Below are 18,986 nucleotides of genomic sequence, written 5' to 3'. Positions count from 1 at the left end.
ATATTATCATACAATGAAGTGCACAATTAGTATGATTGTTTTTGTTACATAGACCTTATTTCTCTAAGAACAAACCAATTTGGAAACACGACAAAATTACATTTATCCTGTTTTTTACACACATTTCATGTTTCATACAGACTTTATAGTATAAATCCAGCATTTAATCTCAAGTTATGAACCTAACATAACTGATCGCGAAATACAAAGTCTATGTTGGACAGGGATGTTATTTGGTTTAATTTTTAAAAAAATCATTGTTTGATCAGGATGCTTGTGCTTGATAAAGTTGAAATCCATTTTTGTACCGACAAAACACATGGTTTAAGACATGTATGATCTCCACCGCGTGTGATATATTCATATGTTATGCAAAAGCCCCTTACACCAAACAGTCACAGGATGCTTCCTAGAAGACACAGGCAGCTGATTATCTATAAACCCATCACATGATATTCTCTGGTTCAGGTCACTCTTCATCACGGTTAGGTTAATCTGACTGATCGTTGTATACAGCCCGGTAGTATCAGTAGTATTAGTAGTGGTGATGTTGTTAGTCAGCTTTCTTGTACCCAGCATCCAAGTAATCGTAGTAATGGGTCTTGATGGACTGCTGGTACAGGTCAGCAGTTCTGGATACCCTTCATAAAATACAAAGTTAGTGGACACCGATAGAAAGACTGATGTCACCTCAACTGCAATAGAAGAAGGGCACAATACCACAAATGTTCATCATTGAACAAATAAAGAAAACATGAAATACACACATGCTTTATTAAAGGCTTTATTATAAATTATATGTAGTCATCAAAATATAATATAGCGGTGTGGTATCCATATCCTAAGATTGTGTGCCCATAATAAATGTATCCACTTAGGAACATACATGAACAATTAAAAGCAATGAAAACATTAAGATGCCTACGATATAAACATAAATATACTCTTTCTATATGTCTATCTGGCTGTCTCTCTTTAGATAGATAGATAGATAGATAGATTGCATATGTCCATTACGACAGGTGTTTCTGTATCCACAGCCGAATAAAGTAAAATTCGTGTACACTCAGACACTTTTCTAATTTGCATTTTCTTCCTCGGCTACTAGGGTAAAAACGTACAGCATAAGTCTTAATTCAAGAATAGTGCGACGTTATTTAGTATTTATCCTTTCTTTGTATTCATGAAGGTAAAAAATACGTCTCTTCAGCTACTATAATATTCTAGGACACATTTTTTTTCTTCCATATTATACAAATTTTTTTTCTTCCATATTATACAAACATGCATGTAGTACATTTTAATTATGTAGATCGATATGATGATGCAGGTAATGAAGACATGGAAATTGTTTCGGATGATTCCACACAATTACTGAATGAATGAGAGCGCTGTTTTCCTGCAACATACATGTATATATTTCTCTCTTTTCTTTTCTGTTAAAATTTAGGCAAGATACATCCAGTTTATTTACAAATCATAATTCAATGCTTTTTGCTGGCTGCTATACAATTAACCTTTTAGAATCGAAGTCTTTCAGCCACCACTAACATTTTGCATAAACGTTTATACAAATGTTTACCAATTTACCAAGAAAATATTTGGTTATACGCTCTGAAACCCTAGTTTTGAATACTTATATATATATATATATATATATATATATATATATATATATATATATATATATATATATATACTTTTAACGTACTCACATATTATTCAACGTAAACATTTCTGGATATTGCAAAAATACGTAGAATTACATCTTCAAGGTCTTCCGCTCCCCACGCATTAGGTAATCTTTGTTTACCACACCAAGACAGCAGCAGAGACCTATAGTATTAGCCTGCCTGTCCATAAGTGCATTACACTTTGACTAAATTTGGTGTTCAGGCCATTTCAGACACTATGGTGACATACAAGTTATGTAAACACATTTATAGCTTTGACGATTTTTACTACCCTGTATACTATTATTATTATTATTATTGCCTTTATTATCATTATTAGTATTATTATTATTATTATCATTACTGTTATTGCCTTTGTTCTTCTACTTCTTCTTCTTCTTATTATTAGTATTATTATTATCATAAATATTAACATTATTATTATTGGTATTGCCTTCGCTGTTGTTTTTGTTATTATTATCATTATTATTTGTTATTTATTATTATTATTATTATTATTATCTATAAGATGAATGTTTGAAATAGTGACGCTTTTTGGAATGAAAGTGGGAACAAAAAAGGTCAGATACATGTACAAACCCGTGCAGAAGCGGCTTCGGGTCGAACTATACGTAACTGAAGTATACTGTTCGCCATCTGTTCAGTTTTAAAATGGGTATGGGTTTGGAGCAGTGGAGGTGCAGGATTGGACGATTCATCCAGCCAAAGAAATCTCTAAAATCTACATCAATCACAAAAAAGTAAATCAGTGGTTTATCTCTGGCAGCCAAATGCGTATTATTTTTCCTGTTATCTGTGCATGGAGTAGAGACATCTAGGTCCTGGACCTAGTGGGGAGACCCCCAAAAACCAGTCAAGGAGGCAGAACATATATACAAGGGGCAAAAACGACAAATAGTCCTCTCGTAATACCAGACCACATCATCTTACTGAGGAACGAGTAGCAAACTCGCAAAACATTATTTACGTGGATAGGTAACTCTAAACCAAAGCGGACAAGTCAGATTTAGGCTAGTGCTTCTGTCCTAACTCCCGGGCTTCAGCAAATATTATGACGGAAAGGGAAAGATATGAATGATGATGTCTGTATAGAGTCTGCAGAAACAACTGATTCAAGCTTTAGACTTTTAATGCTCGAAATAAGAAATGAAGTAAGGAAACTTAATAAAAGATTTATATCTACTGAATTTTCACTAGGTAAGCTGACAAACAAAACTGAATTGCTGACTAATCAGAAAATATGGTCCTATGCAAGAAGATTGAGAACCTGACGGAGAAAGTTATTGATTTGAAAACACGATTGCAGGCCAATGAACAAAAGTTTGAGCAGCAAGAGGCGTATTCCCGTCAAGAGAGTCTGGTGTTTTATGGTGTCCCTGAAATCCGCGAAGAGAAGTGGGAGGATACCAAAAAATCGATTAAAGTGTATATGAGGGATGCACATGGTTTAGATTCAGAGAGAATATATATTGAAAGAGCCCATAGGCTGAAATAATAAAAAAACAAGACCCGTCATTGTTATATTTTCAAATTATAAAGACAGAGAGAAAGTGCTGAGACACTACAGTGAAACATGAAAAGAAGTCCTTGAAACAGCGACGAGGACCACGTCTGAGAACAAAAACACAACAGCAGCTAGCTGACCAGTTAACATACGTGTAGCTGAAGATTTTCCATTCGGAGTAAGACAAGTTTACGCCAATCTCTACCCGCCATCGCAAAAAAAGCCATTGAACAAAGGAAAGAAACTTTCTACAAACATGACAAGCTAATAAAAGACGGTTATACGTATTTATTTGATGAGGTTAGAAATATTGCTAATATTAGACGGTTACACGTATGTATGTCATGAGGTTAGAAATAATGCTGTTCTTGTAGACAAAATATAGGACTCCCGGCGAGGCCTACAAAATGTGTAGGAGGTGAACGGTTCCACCTTTGTCCTAGGTTGTTTGGTATGGAATATATCTGGTTTAAGTGAGAAAATTTATAGAAGATAGGTCAGATTTTATTAATTATGTTGAAAAATTGATATACTAAAGCTTTGTTGTAACATGGGCAGAAACTATCAGTTTAATATTAACGGTTATGGAGAAATACAAAGAAAATACACACTTTGTATATAAAAATCAAACGTTAGAAAAATTTAGGTCCTTTATATACCATGATACTAGTAAAATTCCGATGACTAATTTAGCATTGTTTACTATAAAAGCCTTAAAGATTAGAGAAACAGTTTTATCAATGAATCCTGCTAAATAAGTCTTTAGATCAATATCACAAACCTTGCTCCACACAAGCTTTAGAGTTACCCTAAAATCCGTTTGATTGCTGTACAATATATACTAGTATCATCGATCTGACTGCTCCTTTGATATTTGATAAAAACAATGAGACAAGAGACAAGATGGCCGCCATCGCTTAACCCTTCTTGAAGCAGCTGTTCCGTTTTTTAGTGTCGTTTTCATGATATTTGTGCTTGTTGCCTGTTTTCATCTTCATTATTGTGTTCATTATGTATTGGCTGTTAAATTCGTATGTGTTTATTCATCTCCTTGTTTTGGAAACAAGAACAATTAGACTTTCTCTCAGCTGTCTTGCTCCACTGTTTTTCAACAAACCGCCGTCACGTGATACTCGCCAGTCAACCCGTTTATGCTACGATGTACCCTCAGTAATTGCTTTAAATGGTCACTCCTTGGCTCTCCACACTACATTGTGCTCTAGACTAAACGAACTGGGATTACATTCATCATTACCTAAATGTAAACAGAAGCGAAAAAAGAAACGTTGTTTAAAAGCTGGCCGGCGTAGAACAGGAAGAAGAATTCCAGTTATCTCCCTTATTTCTGCGCAACCGTTTAAAAACAATTCGACCGTAATTCTAGATAACCTAATTCAAATCCCTATTAATTCGTCAACCTTTGTGTCAACTATCCAATAAATACCTCTGCGCATAGCATTATTTAATGCCCAGTCAGTAGGACCACCGGAAAAACGCACCAAAATTTTGACATATGTTTACTGATAGAAACGTGGCTAAAACATCATGAGATGAGCCCAAGTGTACGGATCTAACACCAACTGGTTACTCCATCAAGTCGTTCCCCCGTAAGTCTCGCGGAGGTGGAATTGCTGTCATCACAAAGAACTCCATGATAAAACGTCTTAACTACACCACGACGTTCAATTTCGACCACACATCGTTTGAACTAGTCCAAACCACACTCACACTGGAGCAAAGGTCAGTCCATTTTTTTCTGCTTATACCGCCCTCCTCTTAGTAGAAAAAACAAGCTGGCTGACTCTCTTTTTGGAGCAGTTTCCGAATCTCCTGGACTATGGAAATTCGATTGGTGGCAACCTGATTATTCTTGGAGATTTCAACTTTCACTTTGACTGTCCCGAAAACTCAAATACATCAAAACTCATAGATTCCAAAATGTTTTCAACCTCAAACAGTCAGTTAACCAACCCACCCATACCACCCATTAACATGGTCACATTTTAGACTGGATTCTTCATAGACCTGATGTTAACATTCTACGGTCCTCCCTGGTATCTTATGACCTTGCATCATATCACCTCTGCGTTATATGCCATCTTGACGTATCAGTCCCTAACCTTCCACCTTTATCTGCTACTAAGAAAAACCTCCGTATGATAAATAGAACCAAACTAATGCACGACATCCAAGCTAACCTAACAACATGCTTACCTCCTACCGCAGAACAATTCGATAACTGTCTGAGTTTTTGCTTGACAAACATGCCCCTGCTACCAAGTGCAGAGTATCAATTCAAAAGTGGTCTCCATGGTATAGCAGTGTTAGGGACTAGCTTCGCACTGCTAAAAGAGACCGCCGTAAAGCTGAGAGGCTTTGGCTTTCCGCCAGACTCACTATTCATAACCAAATTATGAAGTCGCTAAGAAGCATGTCACAAATATAGTCCATGCAGCGAAATCAGCCCTCTACACTACTAAGATCATGGAAAGTTTCAGCTGCAAAGAGCTCTTCGAGATTACTAACAAGATAATGTCAAGGAACAAATCAACACCACTTCCAACTACCTTCTCTCCAGTCGACCTTTCGGACATGTTTGCAAATTTCTTCCGTGACAAAGTACAAACCATTAGAGATAAGCTTGACACCATAATTTCAATTGACTCGTCGTCACCATGGATTTCGTACGTTCAATCCTGATGAAGAGTGCACCAAAGTCATGTGAACTTGATTCAATTCCAACATCGCTACTGCTTGGGTGCTTAGATCCAGTATTGCCTTCACTAACTGATGTTATTAATACGTCTCTGTTATCCGGAAAATTCCCATCATTTGTTCAAAACTGCCATTGTAATGCCTTTGCTGAAGAAACCAACACTAGAACATATTGATTTTAAGAACTACCGCCCAGTTTCTAATCTCCCATTCATATCAAAAATCTTAGAAAAGGTTCTATCCCAGCTTGTATCTAATCTAAATTCAAACAGTCTTTCTAGCAATGTACAATCTGCATATCGCCCTTGCCACAGTACTGAAACTACTCTTCTAAAAGTAGCTAGTGACATTCTATCTGCGTTGGACAGCGGAAAGATTACAGTCCTCACCCTCCTTGATTTGTCTGCAGCATTTGACACAATAGACCATTATATATTACTTTACCGTCTCCAGCATGTATTTGACATTCATTGTACAGCTTTATTGTGGTTCAAGTCCTACCTGGTCAACAGGAGACATATTGTATCTGCAAATGGAATACGCTCCACCACAGTTGATCTATGTTGTTGTGTTCCACACGGGTCTGTTCTTGGACCTGTTCTCTTCATTCTGTACACTGAGTCGCTCACAAGTGTTATAGGTCATCATTCAGTGTCTCATCAATTTTACGCTGATGACACCCAAATATACAAATCTAGCCACCAAACTGAAGCTGATGCTACCATCCAAGGTGTAGAGAGGTGCATTTCTGATTGATGTGAAATCATGGATGACTTGTAACAAGCTGCAGATGAATGATGATAAAAGTGAGGCCATTCTGATCACAACACAAAGACTTTCTCATTCACATTCTTTACCTCAAACAATAAATATCAGCAACGCCAACATTAAATTCACACAATCAGTACGAAACCTAGGTGGTACTCTGGACAGTACTCTCACATTGCACCAACATGTCATGAACATATGCAAGGCTGCGTATCTTGAGCTTAGACGCATCAGCTCAATTCGCAAATATCTTTCAGTTGATGCCACTAAAACACTTGTGTGTTCATTAGTACTTTCAACACTGGACTATTGTAACTCAATTATGTCTGGTTCATCTCAATATCTACTCCAGAAACTTCCAAAAGTTCAAAACACAGCTGCTCGGATCATACTTAGAGTACCACGATCAGAGCACACCTCCCAACTGATCTATAACCTACTTTAGCTATCCATTCGATCCAGAATCAAACACAAAATTTGTTCTCTGTGCTACGTTTCACTGTCGGACTCTAGTCCAACATACCTATCCGATCTCACCCATGTGTACACACCAGCAAGAAACTTACGCTCCTCTTCTGTCAATGGTACACTCGTTATTCAGACTATGAAAACAAAGTCATATGGACAGCGTTCTTTTACATACCAGGGCCCAGCAACGTGGAATGAATTGCCCACTCAGCTTAGACACAAAGACACAATGATCCCATTCAAGAGTGCTCTCAGAACTCACTTATTTCGACTGCAAGAACAAACTTAAAGATCTAATAATGTTTCCTACCTGAAATATTCTCAGCATATTTTTTATTTTTTAATGTTTTTCTAATTTCATGGTGTTTGTTTTTGTAATAATATTATTATATGTTTTTATCTTATAGGTATTGTCTAATGTTGTAAAGCACTTAGAGCTTCTACAGATTAGGCGCCTTACAAAGTCCTCATTATTATCATTATTATTATCTCACCTATGTCCCAAAAAAGACAATAATTATTCCTTTCATCTATATTACTTATTATACATACTAGGTTATCTTTTTTCGCACTATAGCATCTTTTTGTAGCGCATGATGTATGGATATGTATCATGGTCCAGTGGCCTATATTACAAATAAACACTATTATTATTATTATTATTATTATTAGTAGTAGTAGTAGTAGTAGTAGTAGTATTAATTACTTTTGTAGAATATCTAGAGAGGGGTTATTTATGTCAAATATCTGATTCCAGAACCTATCAAATATGTGTGGACCAGAAAAGAAAATAAAGGGAATAGTTTATCAAATTTGCAAAGTATTTAATGTTGATAGTTTCCCTCCCATTTGTCAACAAGTATAAGGCAAGACATGTAAGAAGAATAGCGATGCTGACGAGAAATGCTGCGCTGTTCAAACATTATATAGTAATAGCTATTTCCAATAAATTACAACTTCTTTCGAGTCAATTTGGATGTGTTTATTTGCATTATTACTTCTTCCTTTAATTAATGCTAAAAATAAAAGTTCTAATGATAAATGTAATATTATTAATTACTATTTAAAAATTTAGTTAAAATAGTGGAAATATAATTTGTTTAATATGTCTTTCTGTTGAGATTTTAGGTAGGAAAACAAACCCACCAATAAGCCATACATATTGAAAGATTTGGGTAACGAAGTGTGCATTGTATCAAGGTTTCCTACAGATCTATACAGTTATTTAAAATCTTTCACAAAAAAAGGAATCAATGGTAAGAAATAGTGACAGACTGATCAATGAAAACTATCACTATGATCAATTTGAAAAAATAGTCTCATTCTTATTTAGCACATTAGATCTGGAAAGTAATAGTCATCTAGAAATATCCCATTCTCTTCAGTTCAATTAACATCGGAAGTAATAGTCATATAGAAACATCCCATTCTCTTCAGTTCAATTAACTTGGATAGTAATAGTCATATAGAAATATCCCATTCTCCTCAGTTCAATTAACTTGGAAAGTAATTGTCATATAGAAATATCCCATTCTCTTCCGTTCAATTAACATGGAAAGTAATTGTCATGTAGAAATATCACATTCTCTTCAGTTCAATTAACATGGAAAGTAATAGTCATATAGAAATATCCCATTCTCTTCATTTCAATTAATTTGGAAAGTAATTGTCATATAGAAATATCCCATTCTCTTTAGTTCATTCAACCTGGAAACATGTCGTGGTAAGTCAACATTGCGGTTACAGAGCTTTCATATTGAGACCATGATATATTACTTAATAACACGGTAATGTAATTGCTGATATTTTTTTTATTAATGTTGCTATTGAACTGAATGAAATGTATAAAATGTATACATAGATATTATCTAGAACTGAAATGCTATTTATTATCCAAGTACTCGAATTTAAATGCTAGCCTAACTGGAGATTTTTTATAGTATGAGAGCAAGAGAAGGGTTGAACGACTCTGCTTAATTTCATGAGAACAAGAGATTGGTTGAACGACTCTGCTTAATTTCATGACAGCAAGAGAAGGGTTGAACGATTCTGCTTAATTTCATGAGAGCAATATATGGGTTGAACGACTTTGCTTAATTTCAACATGAAGTATGTAAAAAACATAACACTGGTGCAGCGGAAGGTTATTTTGAAGTGTCCTAAAACAATATAATCTAAAACAATGGTTACTTGCTCATACATTTGAAATTTCATATCTGTAAGAAAACCACAAAATAAAATGTATAAGGATTATACTGTTTGTAAATTTGTCATAATGAAATAGGATAAGTCAAAAAGATATTTTTGTTGCAATATACATCAGTAACAATTACATGAAATTAATTGCATAATATCATCCAACTGGATAATTTCTAAATCTGAAGGCACTTGTTTGAAAACAATTGTAAGAAGCATTTGATCATAGTATTGAATCTCATTAAATTATTATTTCATACAAATTCTTATGTTATTCAGATATTAAACCCCTTTCAAATAGGACTGTGCTAAAGGAATGTAATCAAAATGAAATTCATGATTTTTATTATTTAAATTGTCCTTATAATTATAATCTCGAATTTTGTCGTCCTCAGCTTGATTCATCAAGTTCTCTTTCTTAGAAACCTTCAAATCGGAATGCACACTAAACATTGAAGAAATGGAAAGCTGTCAAATAATGCTTGATTTAATTGTATATAACCTTATATGAATTATAAGCATCGTTGTAAATTATGACTATAATAACAATGCATCATCCTTACGTTATATTTAATGAACATGGTTTACTTATTCTTTACTGCAAACGTTAACGTGTGTATCATCTAATTTCACCTTTGACGTAGAGCTTTGGTTGGCTCGAAACCACTGCTCTGTCGGGATCAATGTTGTAAGCTCGACAGTAGATCAATTTATCATGGTCATCGTAACTAGGAGTGAAAGAAAACTGACTGATGTTAGAACTCCTCTTGTCTGATCCAATGTACCATTCTATAACTGGGTCTGGTCGACTGCTTCCAGGAACACAGACAAGGGTCACCGTTTTGTTCAATGTCACATTCAGCAATGATAGGTCGGAAACAGGCTGGCTGTTGAGTTGTAGTTTTACATCAGTTACCTGCACTGTTAGTAGGGAAGTGTGAATTACTATTTTCAGTTTTATATAGAGTTTGTGGCATATATCATCGGAGAGAGCTACGCGACATAACATGCTTCAGCGATTTTATAACAATCTCTATTAACGGAAATTAGGCTAAAATATCCGTTGATCACTTATGTATGTATGTATGTATGTATGTATGTATGTATGTATGTATGTATGTATGTATGCATGTGTGTGTATGTATGTATGTATGTATGTATATGTATGTATGTATGTATGTATGTATGTATGTATGTATGTATGTATTCACATATGCCTGCATCTATTAATATATTCAGTGAGAAGCATATACTTCAATCGACCGTTCAAAAAGAAATTAAACATGTGCAAAACTGTGTTTCAGGTATTCATTGGTCTGGTACACTTTTCTCAGGTGGAGATTCAGCGACCAGATTTACGTATCATTATGACAATCAAACTTTACTGTACTAAGTACCCATTCGACATAACCATCAAATAAAACAACCATATGTTGGCTAAGAGGCTTTAAACATTATAGCCCGTGTATATTTAAGATAAATAAATTAATACTCAACGTCTAAGGTAAATATACTAGGATGTTGGTTTTGATTATGTTCTTTTTCTTCTTACTGATTGCATTTCTCGTATTATTGGCAAATTTTGTAAATTGTACTCAGAATCCGGAAGAGAGCCAGTTATCTCTTGATCAATGTTCATCGAACAAAGTTTCCTAGCAGAAATGAAACAACTCATTGTTATATACGTACCAATGAAACGTCTCAATCCTCAGACTTTCCGCAGATGTTAGTGTGCAAAGCTTTATGCCTATTAAAAATGTGTTTCTTTTGTTACGTTTAGGCTCTTACAAAACGTAACAAGAAAAGAGTGAAGACAACAAGCTTTGTAAAATTTAACAGATAATTACGAATTTGCGAATCAGATCCAAAAATAATCCAATAATAATCCAAGAATTAAAAAAAATAGAAGTCCTAGTAATAAAAAGATCTAATTAAACTTAGTTAGAATCCCAATGAAATCCAAATTGGAAGGTGACGACTTATGCTGTGGTCAGTGTCGGACTGACGTGTCAACAGTTCTTTGTTGAATAACAGAAAATAAAATTTCAGCGTTTGAATTCTGTGTAAATTTCAATGACTGTCCTTGTCCAAGAATTAATTTAGAGCACGAGTATTTCCAGCGAAAAAATAGTCTCTTAAAATCCAAATAATTTGAAAAAAAATTAAAAATTCAACTCAAACTGGCCACACCAAAATACCTTTAAGTTTCAAAGGTTTAAAGCCAGACTTATAAAATTCTCTACAGAAAACAGTTATACACTAATTTAAGACGCAAAACAGATTCCCGTATGAGGGACACATGATCACCCTCCTAGAACAACATGGACGTTTTTTACATGCCTAACATCACGTACTCCAAGTATGGCATCGATTTCACTTTATTAATCCTACTCTAAGAAAGATTTTTTTTTTTAAATGTTAAATGTTGTTTACTTCAACTCTTACTGATTCTGAATCAAGGTCAGAAACTAGGTCAGCGTTATATATAAAGTTTCTATTATTAGTTGTTTATGAAAAATAGTCAGGTCAAAAAGAACTGAACTGATTTTCTGGAAACTGTCAAATACAGTAAATAAAGTTACTTTACAATAGCATGTAATGGAATATATATATATATATATATATATATATATATATATATATATATATATATATATATATATAACAACAGCTAACAAACAAACAATTAAATTATATCAAATATAAATTAAATAAAAAATACATAACACTTTCATTTCTAACCGACCTGTAGCGGAAGTGGTTAGAGCATCCGCCTCGGATGCGGAAGTTCACGGGTCGAACCTCGGCCAAGCCATAGCAAAGGCTTAAATAAATGGTACATGCAGCTGCCTCGCTTGTTGGTCAGCATTATGAGGTTAGTGCTAGAAATGGTCGGCCTGGTGTCAGGATAATGTGACTGGGTGGGACATGAGGATACTTGTCTGTGGCAAGATGCCCCAGTGCTAGACATCACTATAAGCTGCCACACTGCAGACATCGTAGCGATATGACTGGAAAATTGTTAAAGTTACGTTAAAAATCCAAATCACACACACACACACACACACACACACACACACGCACGCACGCACGCGCACACACACACACACACACACACACATGCATACACGCATCTTGACACAAACATTAATATACTACCTCTGACGTAAAGTTTAGATTTCTCCGATCCCACCTCTTTTTTCGGATCAACGTTGTACGCTCCGCAATAAATCTCCTTTCCATGATCTCCATCACTAGAGATAAAAGAAAAAGTATTATTTGTTCTTGAGATGTTCTCTTCTCCTCCAATATACCACTTTATGATGGGGTCAGGTCGGCTGATTCCTGTAACGCATATCAAGGTCACTGTTTCCCCACTTGTAACATTCAGGTGAGATGTGTTTCGCAAAGACTGGCCGTTATGTTGTAATTGAACTGATGAGACTTCAACTGACAAAGAAATTATAAGCTTTTATATATATATATATATATATATATATATATATATATATATATATATATATATATATATATATATATATATATATATACAAGTGTTGCATGAAATTTGAAGTTCAATTAATGTTGAAACGAGAGCTTCTTACATAAGTCTTGCACTTTTATAAAATTGTCTCGCAATTTATTGCTCACATCCATACACAAAGTCCAGTAAATGCATACAAATAAATTCAGTATCTGGTTGTAGCAATAGTCTGCGTTTATTATTGCGCCTTTCAAGATGGAACAGTGCCTCTAGCGTGTTTGGAAACTAAAATGCATTTACGTTTGAAGAGTCAAAGAGGAAATATATTGTTTCCAATGATGACACTAATATCTAACAGTAATAATTGTTTCTTGTAATCTCCGCGGATCTATGATATTTGATTTAATTCTTGGAAGATAAATAAATGGAACAGATTATTTCTTAAATGTCGTTCATAATTGTATTCTTAATTAAGACAGACATAATGCAGTAGTTGTATATAGTACTCCATAGTTGAATATTATACACCTGAATAATACATTGCTATTTTAATTTGGAGGTATGGACCATGCAGTCTGTAATGATGTGTGGACCATGCAGACGGAAGTGAAGTATGGACCATGCAGACAGAAGTGAAGTATGGACCATGCAGACAGAAGTGAAGTATGGACCATGCAGACAGAAGTGAAGTATGGACCATGCAGACAGAAGTGAAGTATGGACCACGAAATCTGAAGTGACGTAAGGGCCATGAAGTATGAAATAAAAAATTATTATCTTAACTTAAAGTAACTTACAACGGATCTTGTTCAAATAAGACAATTCATAATGGCGTCAACCAGATTTGTGGCCGAATGGTCAAAACAGCATTTTTCAGATATTCGAAATATGTAAATATCTATTGTTTAAAATATCCGTTACAATTCCGCATCAACGTCTTTGACAACAAGGCCGTCAAAGGTGTTAGGGCCATTGACGCTACAAACGTTAGGATGTAGCTGTATTTAAATATTTAAAAGATTATCCAGATTTTAAACAGAGAATTAAGTGATCTGTACTAGTAGCACTCGCCATTATCCATAATGTATATATTGCACAAGGGAAATCAGACAGCGTGATCTATTATATTTTTGGTAAGGGGTGGGGGTCTATTTAATTGTAATTTCACCCTCTCCCTCTCGGTAACAATAAGAACTATGAATACAGCAAAGTAACATTCGTTGTGTTTTTTTTTACAAAGTGTGACATTGTTACTGTAGCATTCCTGGACTGTCCATTTATGTGTTTATCCATATGTTACATTCCAATGATCAGTTACCACAGGATACCATAGTAACCCATCCACGCTTAATTCCCATACATAGCCCAGAATAAATTCACATAATGATAATAATAATAATAATAATAATAATAATGACTTTGCATAGCGCCTAATCTTTACAAGCTCTAACCGCTTTACAACATTAGACAACACCTATAACATAAAAAACATATAATGATATGATTTCAAAAACAAACACAATGAATTTTAGAAAACATTATAAAAAAAAAATATAAAAAAATGCCGAGAATATTTAAGGTCGGAAACATTATCAGGTCTTTAAGTTTGTTCTTGCAGTCGAAATAAGTGAATTTTGAGAGCCCTCTTGAATGTGATCACTGTGTCTTTGTGTCTAAGTTCAGTGGGCAATTCATTATAAAGCAAGCATATCAAAGATAAACGAGACAATATCAACTGATAGCATAGATAGGTATCATAATGGACATCAGACAAATTCATTTTAGGGGCCCCTAGTGGCCGAATGGTCTAAAGCGCTCCCCGTTACGGATCACTGCCATCTCACCTCTGTCTGCGTGGGCTCGAGTTCAATGCTCGGCTAGCGTGGGTACGTGGGAAAGCCTGCCAGTAGCTTCTCGTGGGTCGGTGGTTCTTTCCTGGGGTTTCCAGGGTTCTTCCTCCACCAGTTATACTAGCCGCCAAGTATAGCCTATCTTGTGCTGGAAAATGGCGTTATACCCTAGAACAACAACAAAAACAAATTCATTTTTGATGCAAAGATCTGATATATATATATACATATATATATATATATATATATATATATATATATATATATATATATATATATAATTTCTTTGTCTTTAAGAATGATTCATTTTATCAAGTGTATCTTTTCATTAATATGACTATAATAATTGTATTCTTTTTGTTATATCGCAATAAATGCTTTTGTAGAAGGATGAACATATAGACTTTGTGAACTTAGAACGGTAATGACATGCAGCAACAGATTGAGGCATACGTGGGAGTACATGTAACCTGCAAATCGTATTCCCTTGGAAGCCAGAGAATATATGTTTCTCGACGAATTCAAATATTCTATCCCACAGGAGAAAGTGACTGTCTTGTCGCTATTGTCAGACCACATGGTGTGGAGTGGAAGTGTGAGATTTATTGTGAAGATGTTTTCTGGGAATGCACAGCTTCCACCTGCCACTTTCACCTCTGTTGTTGTTGGATTGTACAATGTATGTTTTACCGAAGATGTCGTATCCTACAATAATAGAATATAGAATACAAAACTAAATTTGTTCAATATGACTGTAACTAAATATGAATAAAGTTGCCCTGCATGCAAGTAAATATTCCTGATAAATACATCAACGTTAACGTTTGAATACCAAACTGCATCTTAGTAATGAGGAACAATTTGTAATAACAATAATCACATGGAACAGTACACGTTTCCGGAAAGGTAACAATGAGCAATATTTAGACATCTTATATTTACAAGAGATCAAACACTCGAGCGGTGAAAACAATATCGAAAGGGATTAGAGGATACCGAATATTCTAGAACACTTGCAAAAATGTTTACACAACTTAAGTCGTTACTAGGACTTCTTCAAGGACACCATATCATAATCACTATCAGTGAATGTTAGGATCGTGAAATGTATGCATAGCTGGGTTTGAAAAGAGTAATAAATTCAAACTGTTATTTCCCTGCATCATGAAGTAAAGATATTTGTACAAAAAAATAAATAGAACTGATTGTAAAAGTATATTGTAATAACACTGTCCAAAACGCACAACCGATCCGGTGGTCTAGTGGTTAGAGCGTCCGCCTCGGATGCCGGAGGTCGTGGGTTCGATCCCCGGCCCAGTCATACCAAAGACTTACAAAAATGTTACTAACAGCTGCCTCGCTTGGTGCTCAGCATTAAGAGGTTAGTTTTAGGACTGGTCGGCCTGGTGTCAGGATAATGGGACTGGGTGGGACATCATGCTACATGTTTGCGGCATTATGCCCCAGTGCTAGACATCACTATAAACCGCCACATTGTAGACATCGTAGCGATGTGACTGAAACATTGTTAAAGCTACGTTAAAAATCCAAATCACATAACATCACACCAAAACGTACAGGCCATACTTATTTTAAACAGCAAGTCAAATTATATTTTATCATCGAAAAGAATATTATTCCGCTGACCATATAAGTGTATCGCAAGGTACAACGATACGTTGCACAATTACTTCGGTACCATATATTTTAATAAATTATTCAAAATTATTGTATATATTTTCCATAAACCGGACTGTATAACAAGGTACACATCAACTGTAATATAGGTGAATTACATATACAGTAAATAAGTAATGAGCCTTATTTGATCCGATGTTACAGATTAAGAGAGTGATACATTTCTCCGTTATAAAAAAATAGACTGAAATGAATCGGTTGGAGAAAGAACATGAAATGTCCAAGTCATCTTAAGGTCCTATCCAAACATCTTTTAAGTAAATTTGTGATTTCTCATAAATGTATTGTGAATATCTTTGAAAACGTTATTGAACTTGTCTTGCTAACAATTTTTGCTTTATTTTACTTCAGTTACTAAAGATGGTAACAATATCAAGTATGTGTCGGTTTAACAGACCGAAGGATTATATTATGTTAAAAACAAACAACGCATAATTTAGAGCAGTTTAAAGTGCACATTTTCAATTTTACCAAGAATTGATGTTTCCCGATTAATAATGTCTAACTGGTGGCAAACAATGTATGCACCTGCAGGAGAAAGGAGAATAAAACCACAAACTAATTAAATGTTATGCATCATTTTAAACTTTCAGATGACATAAGTATGTGAAATTATAGCGAGTCACCTGACAATGATGCATTAGAAAATGTGCATTTCAAGGTTGGTGACAAGAAACTGTAGGAATGTATTATTTACGATACGCTGTGTGCAAATGTTTGCGGGAACATGGGGAAATTGTTTACGAAAGAGGATTTCAAGTCTTTTCCGTTCGAATCGGCAAATGTTTTCACTCCAAAAAGAATGAATGGTTGTTATTATTACAAGACCAACTAATAATTATAATAGTGACACAGTAAATATATGATTGTTTAAAGACCGCTCAGGTGGCCTAGTGGTTAGATCATCCGCCTCAGATGCGGGAGGTCGCGTGTTCGAACTCTGGCTGAGTCATACCTAAGACTTTTTAAAAAATGACACTAACAGCTGCCTCGCTAGGCGCTCAGCATTAAGAGGTTAGTGTTTGGACTGGTCGGCCTGGTGTCAGGATGATGTGACTGGGTGGGACATGATGCTGTATGTATGCGGCATGATGCCCCAGTGCTAGACATTATAATGTTATTTGTTATTGAAGAATAACTGTAGAAGGCGTTATATACTATTTATTAAATACAAGACATCAATACATCGAGGAACTGGAGTAAAGACTGCCTTGAGAGTATTTTTCCCATGTAACTTAAACCCTAGTAAATGTATAATATAAACCAGCTGTTGGTGTGTATCAGTTCTAATCCAGTTGGAGTCCAGTTTGGAATATCTGATTTATTCTACTGTCAAGTGATATTTCAAAGCTAATTAAATTAAGCCTTACACTATAGACATCACTATAAACTGCACACTGCAGACATCGCAGAGATATGACGGAAAAATTATTAAAGCTACTGTGGTGTGACGGGGATTGTTATGTCGTCACTGTGGCAGGTTGGGGTGGGATGATCCTAATATTCTATTTAAATTTTTATAGAAGTACCACCAAGGCTATATTTCGGTTGGAAATTAAATTAGTGAAAAAAAGATTAAACCGCTCCGAGTCCCCATTCAGTAATGAAACGGTTAAATGATTGAATATATATAGAAAAGTGAAATTCAATCAATAACAATTAAATGACAATTCAATAATCAATTGATTAAACTTTCCCAAATACTTTACTTTCGCTCGACCCTGTGATAGCCTAGTGCATCATTTGATTTGTAGCGTGATATAGCTTTACACCTGTCTTTGTATCCTACTCATCTATGTATTCTTCTCTCCTATTCCTCTAATTCCTTTTCTCTTCCTCCCGACTTTCTCCAAATTTCTTCTCATCCTCGACCTTTCTAAATTCCTCCTCCTCCACTTTCTCCTCCTCGACTCCTTTTCTTCCTCCTCCTTGTCTCTCTCTACCGACTAGACTTGTCGACTCCGACTGGTCTTCTAGTTTCACTTCGGTTTCCCATCTCAGAGACTCGGGGCTAAACTGAATCGGAAGTTCTGTTCCTTCAAAATCTTCCTTTACGAAGCCTTGTATTTCCTTATAATCTCCTAAGTTGTACCGCCATCCGAATAACCCTATATTGCTCATCAATGTTCCTCGGCGAAACTAAATTTTCGCTTGCTAGTTAGAAGTTATGATTCAGATCGAAATTGTTACCACTACCTCTAACTCAATTCCGACTGGATGTCGCTTTTACCCGATCCAATCAAACTTAGCGGACAACGTCCCTCTCCTTGTCTGTCCACGTGGTGACGGATTTAGGACACGCCCCAGTCCCTTGCGGTTCCTCTGATCTTAGGACAAAGCCCTAACACCTATGTGGGAAGTCGCGCTATCTAACGCCTGTGCCGATTCAAGATGCCAGAACTTCTCCCTGGTCACAGTAACCTTGCGTAAGAGATTAACTCTAGCCTCGGCAATCTTCAGACATGAAAACATGGCTTGTAATAATACCTTAATTTATACACGACTTACGAAATGACGCTGTGCAATCGTGACACCTTCGTTAAAAAATCTAAATCGCACATACACACACACACACTGATTGTGTAACGTTTCCATTAAAATATTTTGAA

The 18,986-nt window shown here is 35.3% G+C and overlaps 1 protein-coding gene across 1 annotated transcript; it reads right to left on the bottom strand.

The window, feature by feature from the left end:
- Positions 1-360: 360 nt before the first annotated feature.
- LOC149795913 (uncharacterized) lies at positions 361-18,498 on the bottom strand. Its single transcript, XM_089963885.1, has 4 exons — positions 18,250-18,498; positions 15,150-15,384; positions 9,979-10,266; positions 361-695 (listed from the first exon to the last, which is right to left on the bottom strand). The coding sequence occupies exons 1-4, from the start codon at positions 18,496-18,498 to the stop codon at positions 361-363; spliced, it is 1,107 nt and encodes a 368-aa protein (XP_089820011.1).
- Between the last annotated feature and the right edge of the window lie 488 nt (positions 18,499-18,986).

Source organism: Sinohyriopsis cumingii, chromosome 7, assembly GCF_028554795.1.
Source record: "Sinohyriopsis cumingii isolate HCF-2022 chromosome 7, ASM2855479v2, whole genome shotgun sequence".
NCBI classification, from domain to species: Eukaryota; Metazoa; Mollusca; class Bivalvia; order Unionida; family Unionidae; genus Sinohyriopsis; species Sinohyriopsis cumingii.
The sequence above is the reverse complement of the archived record's forward strand: the minus strand, read 5'-3'. Positions and strand labels throughout refer to the sequence as shown.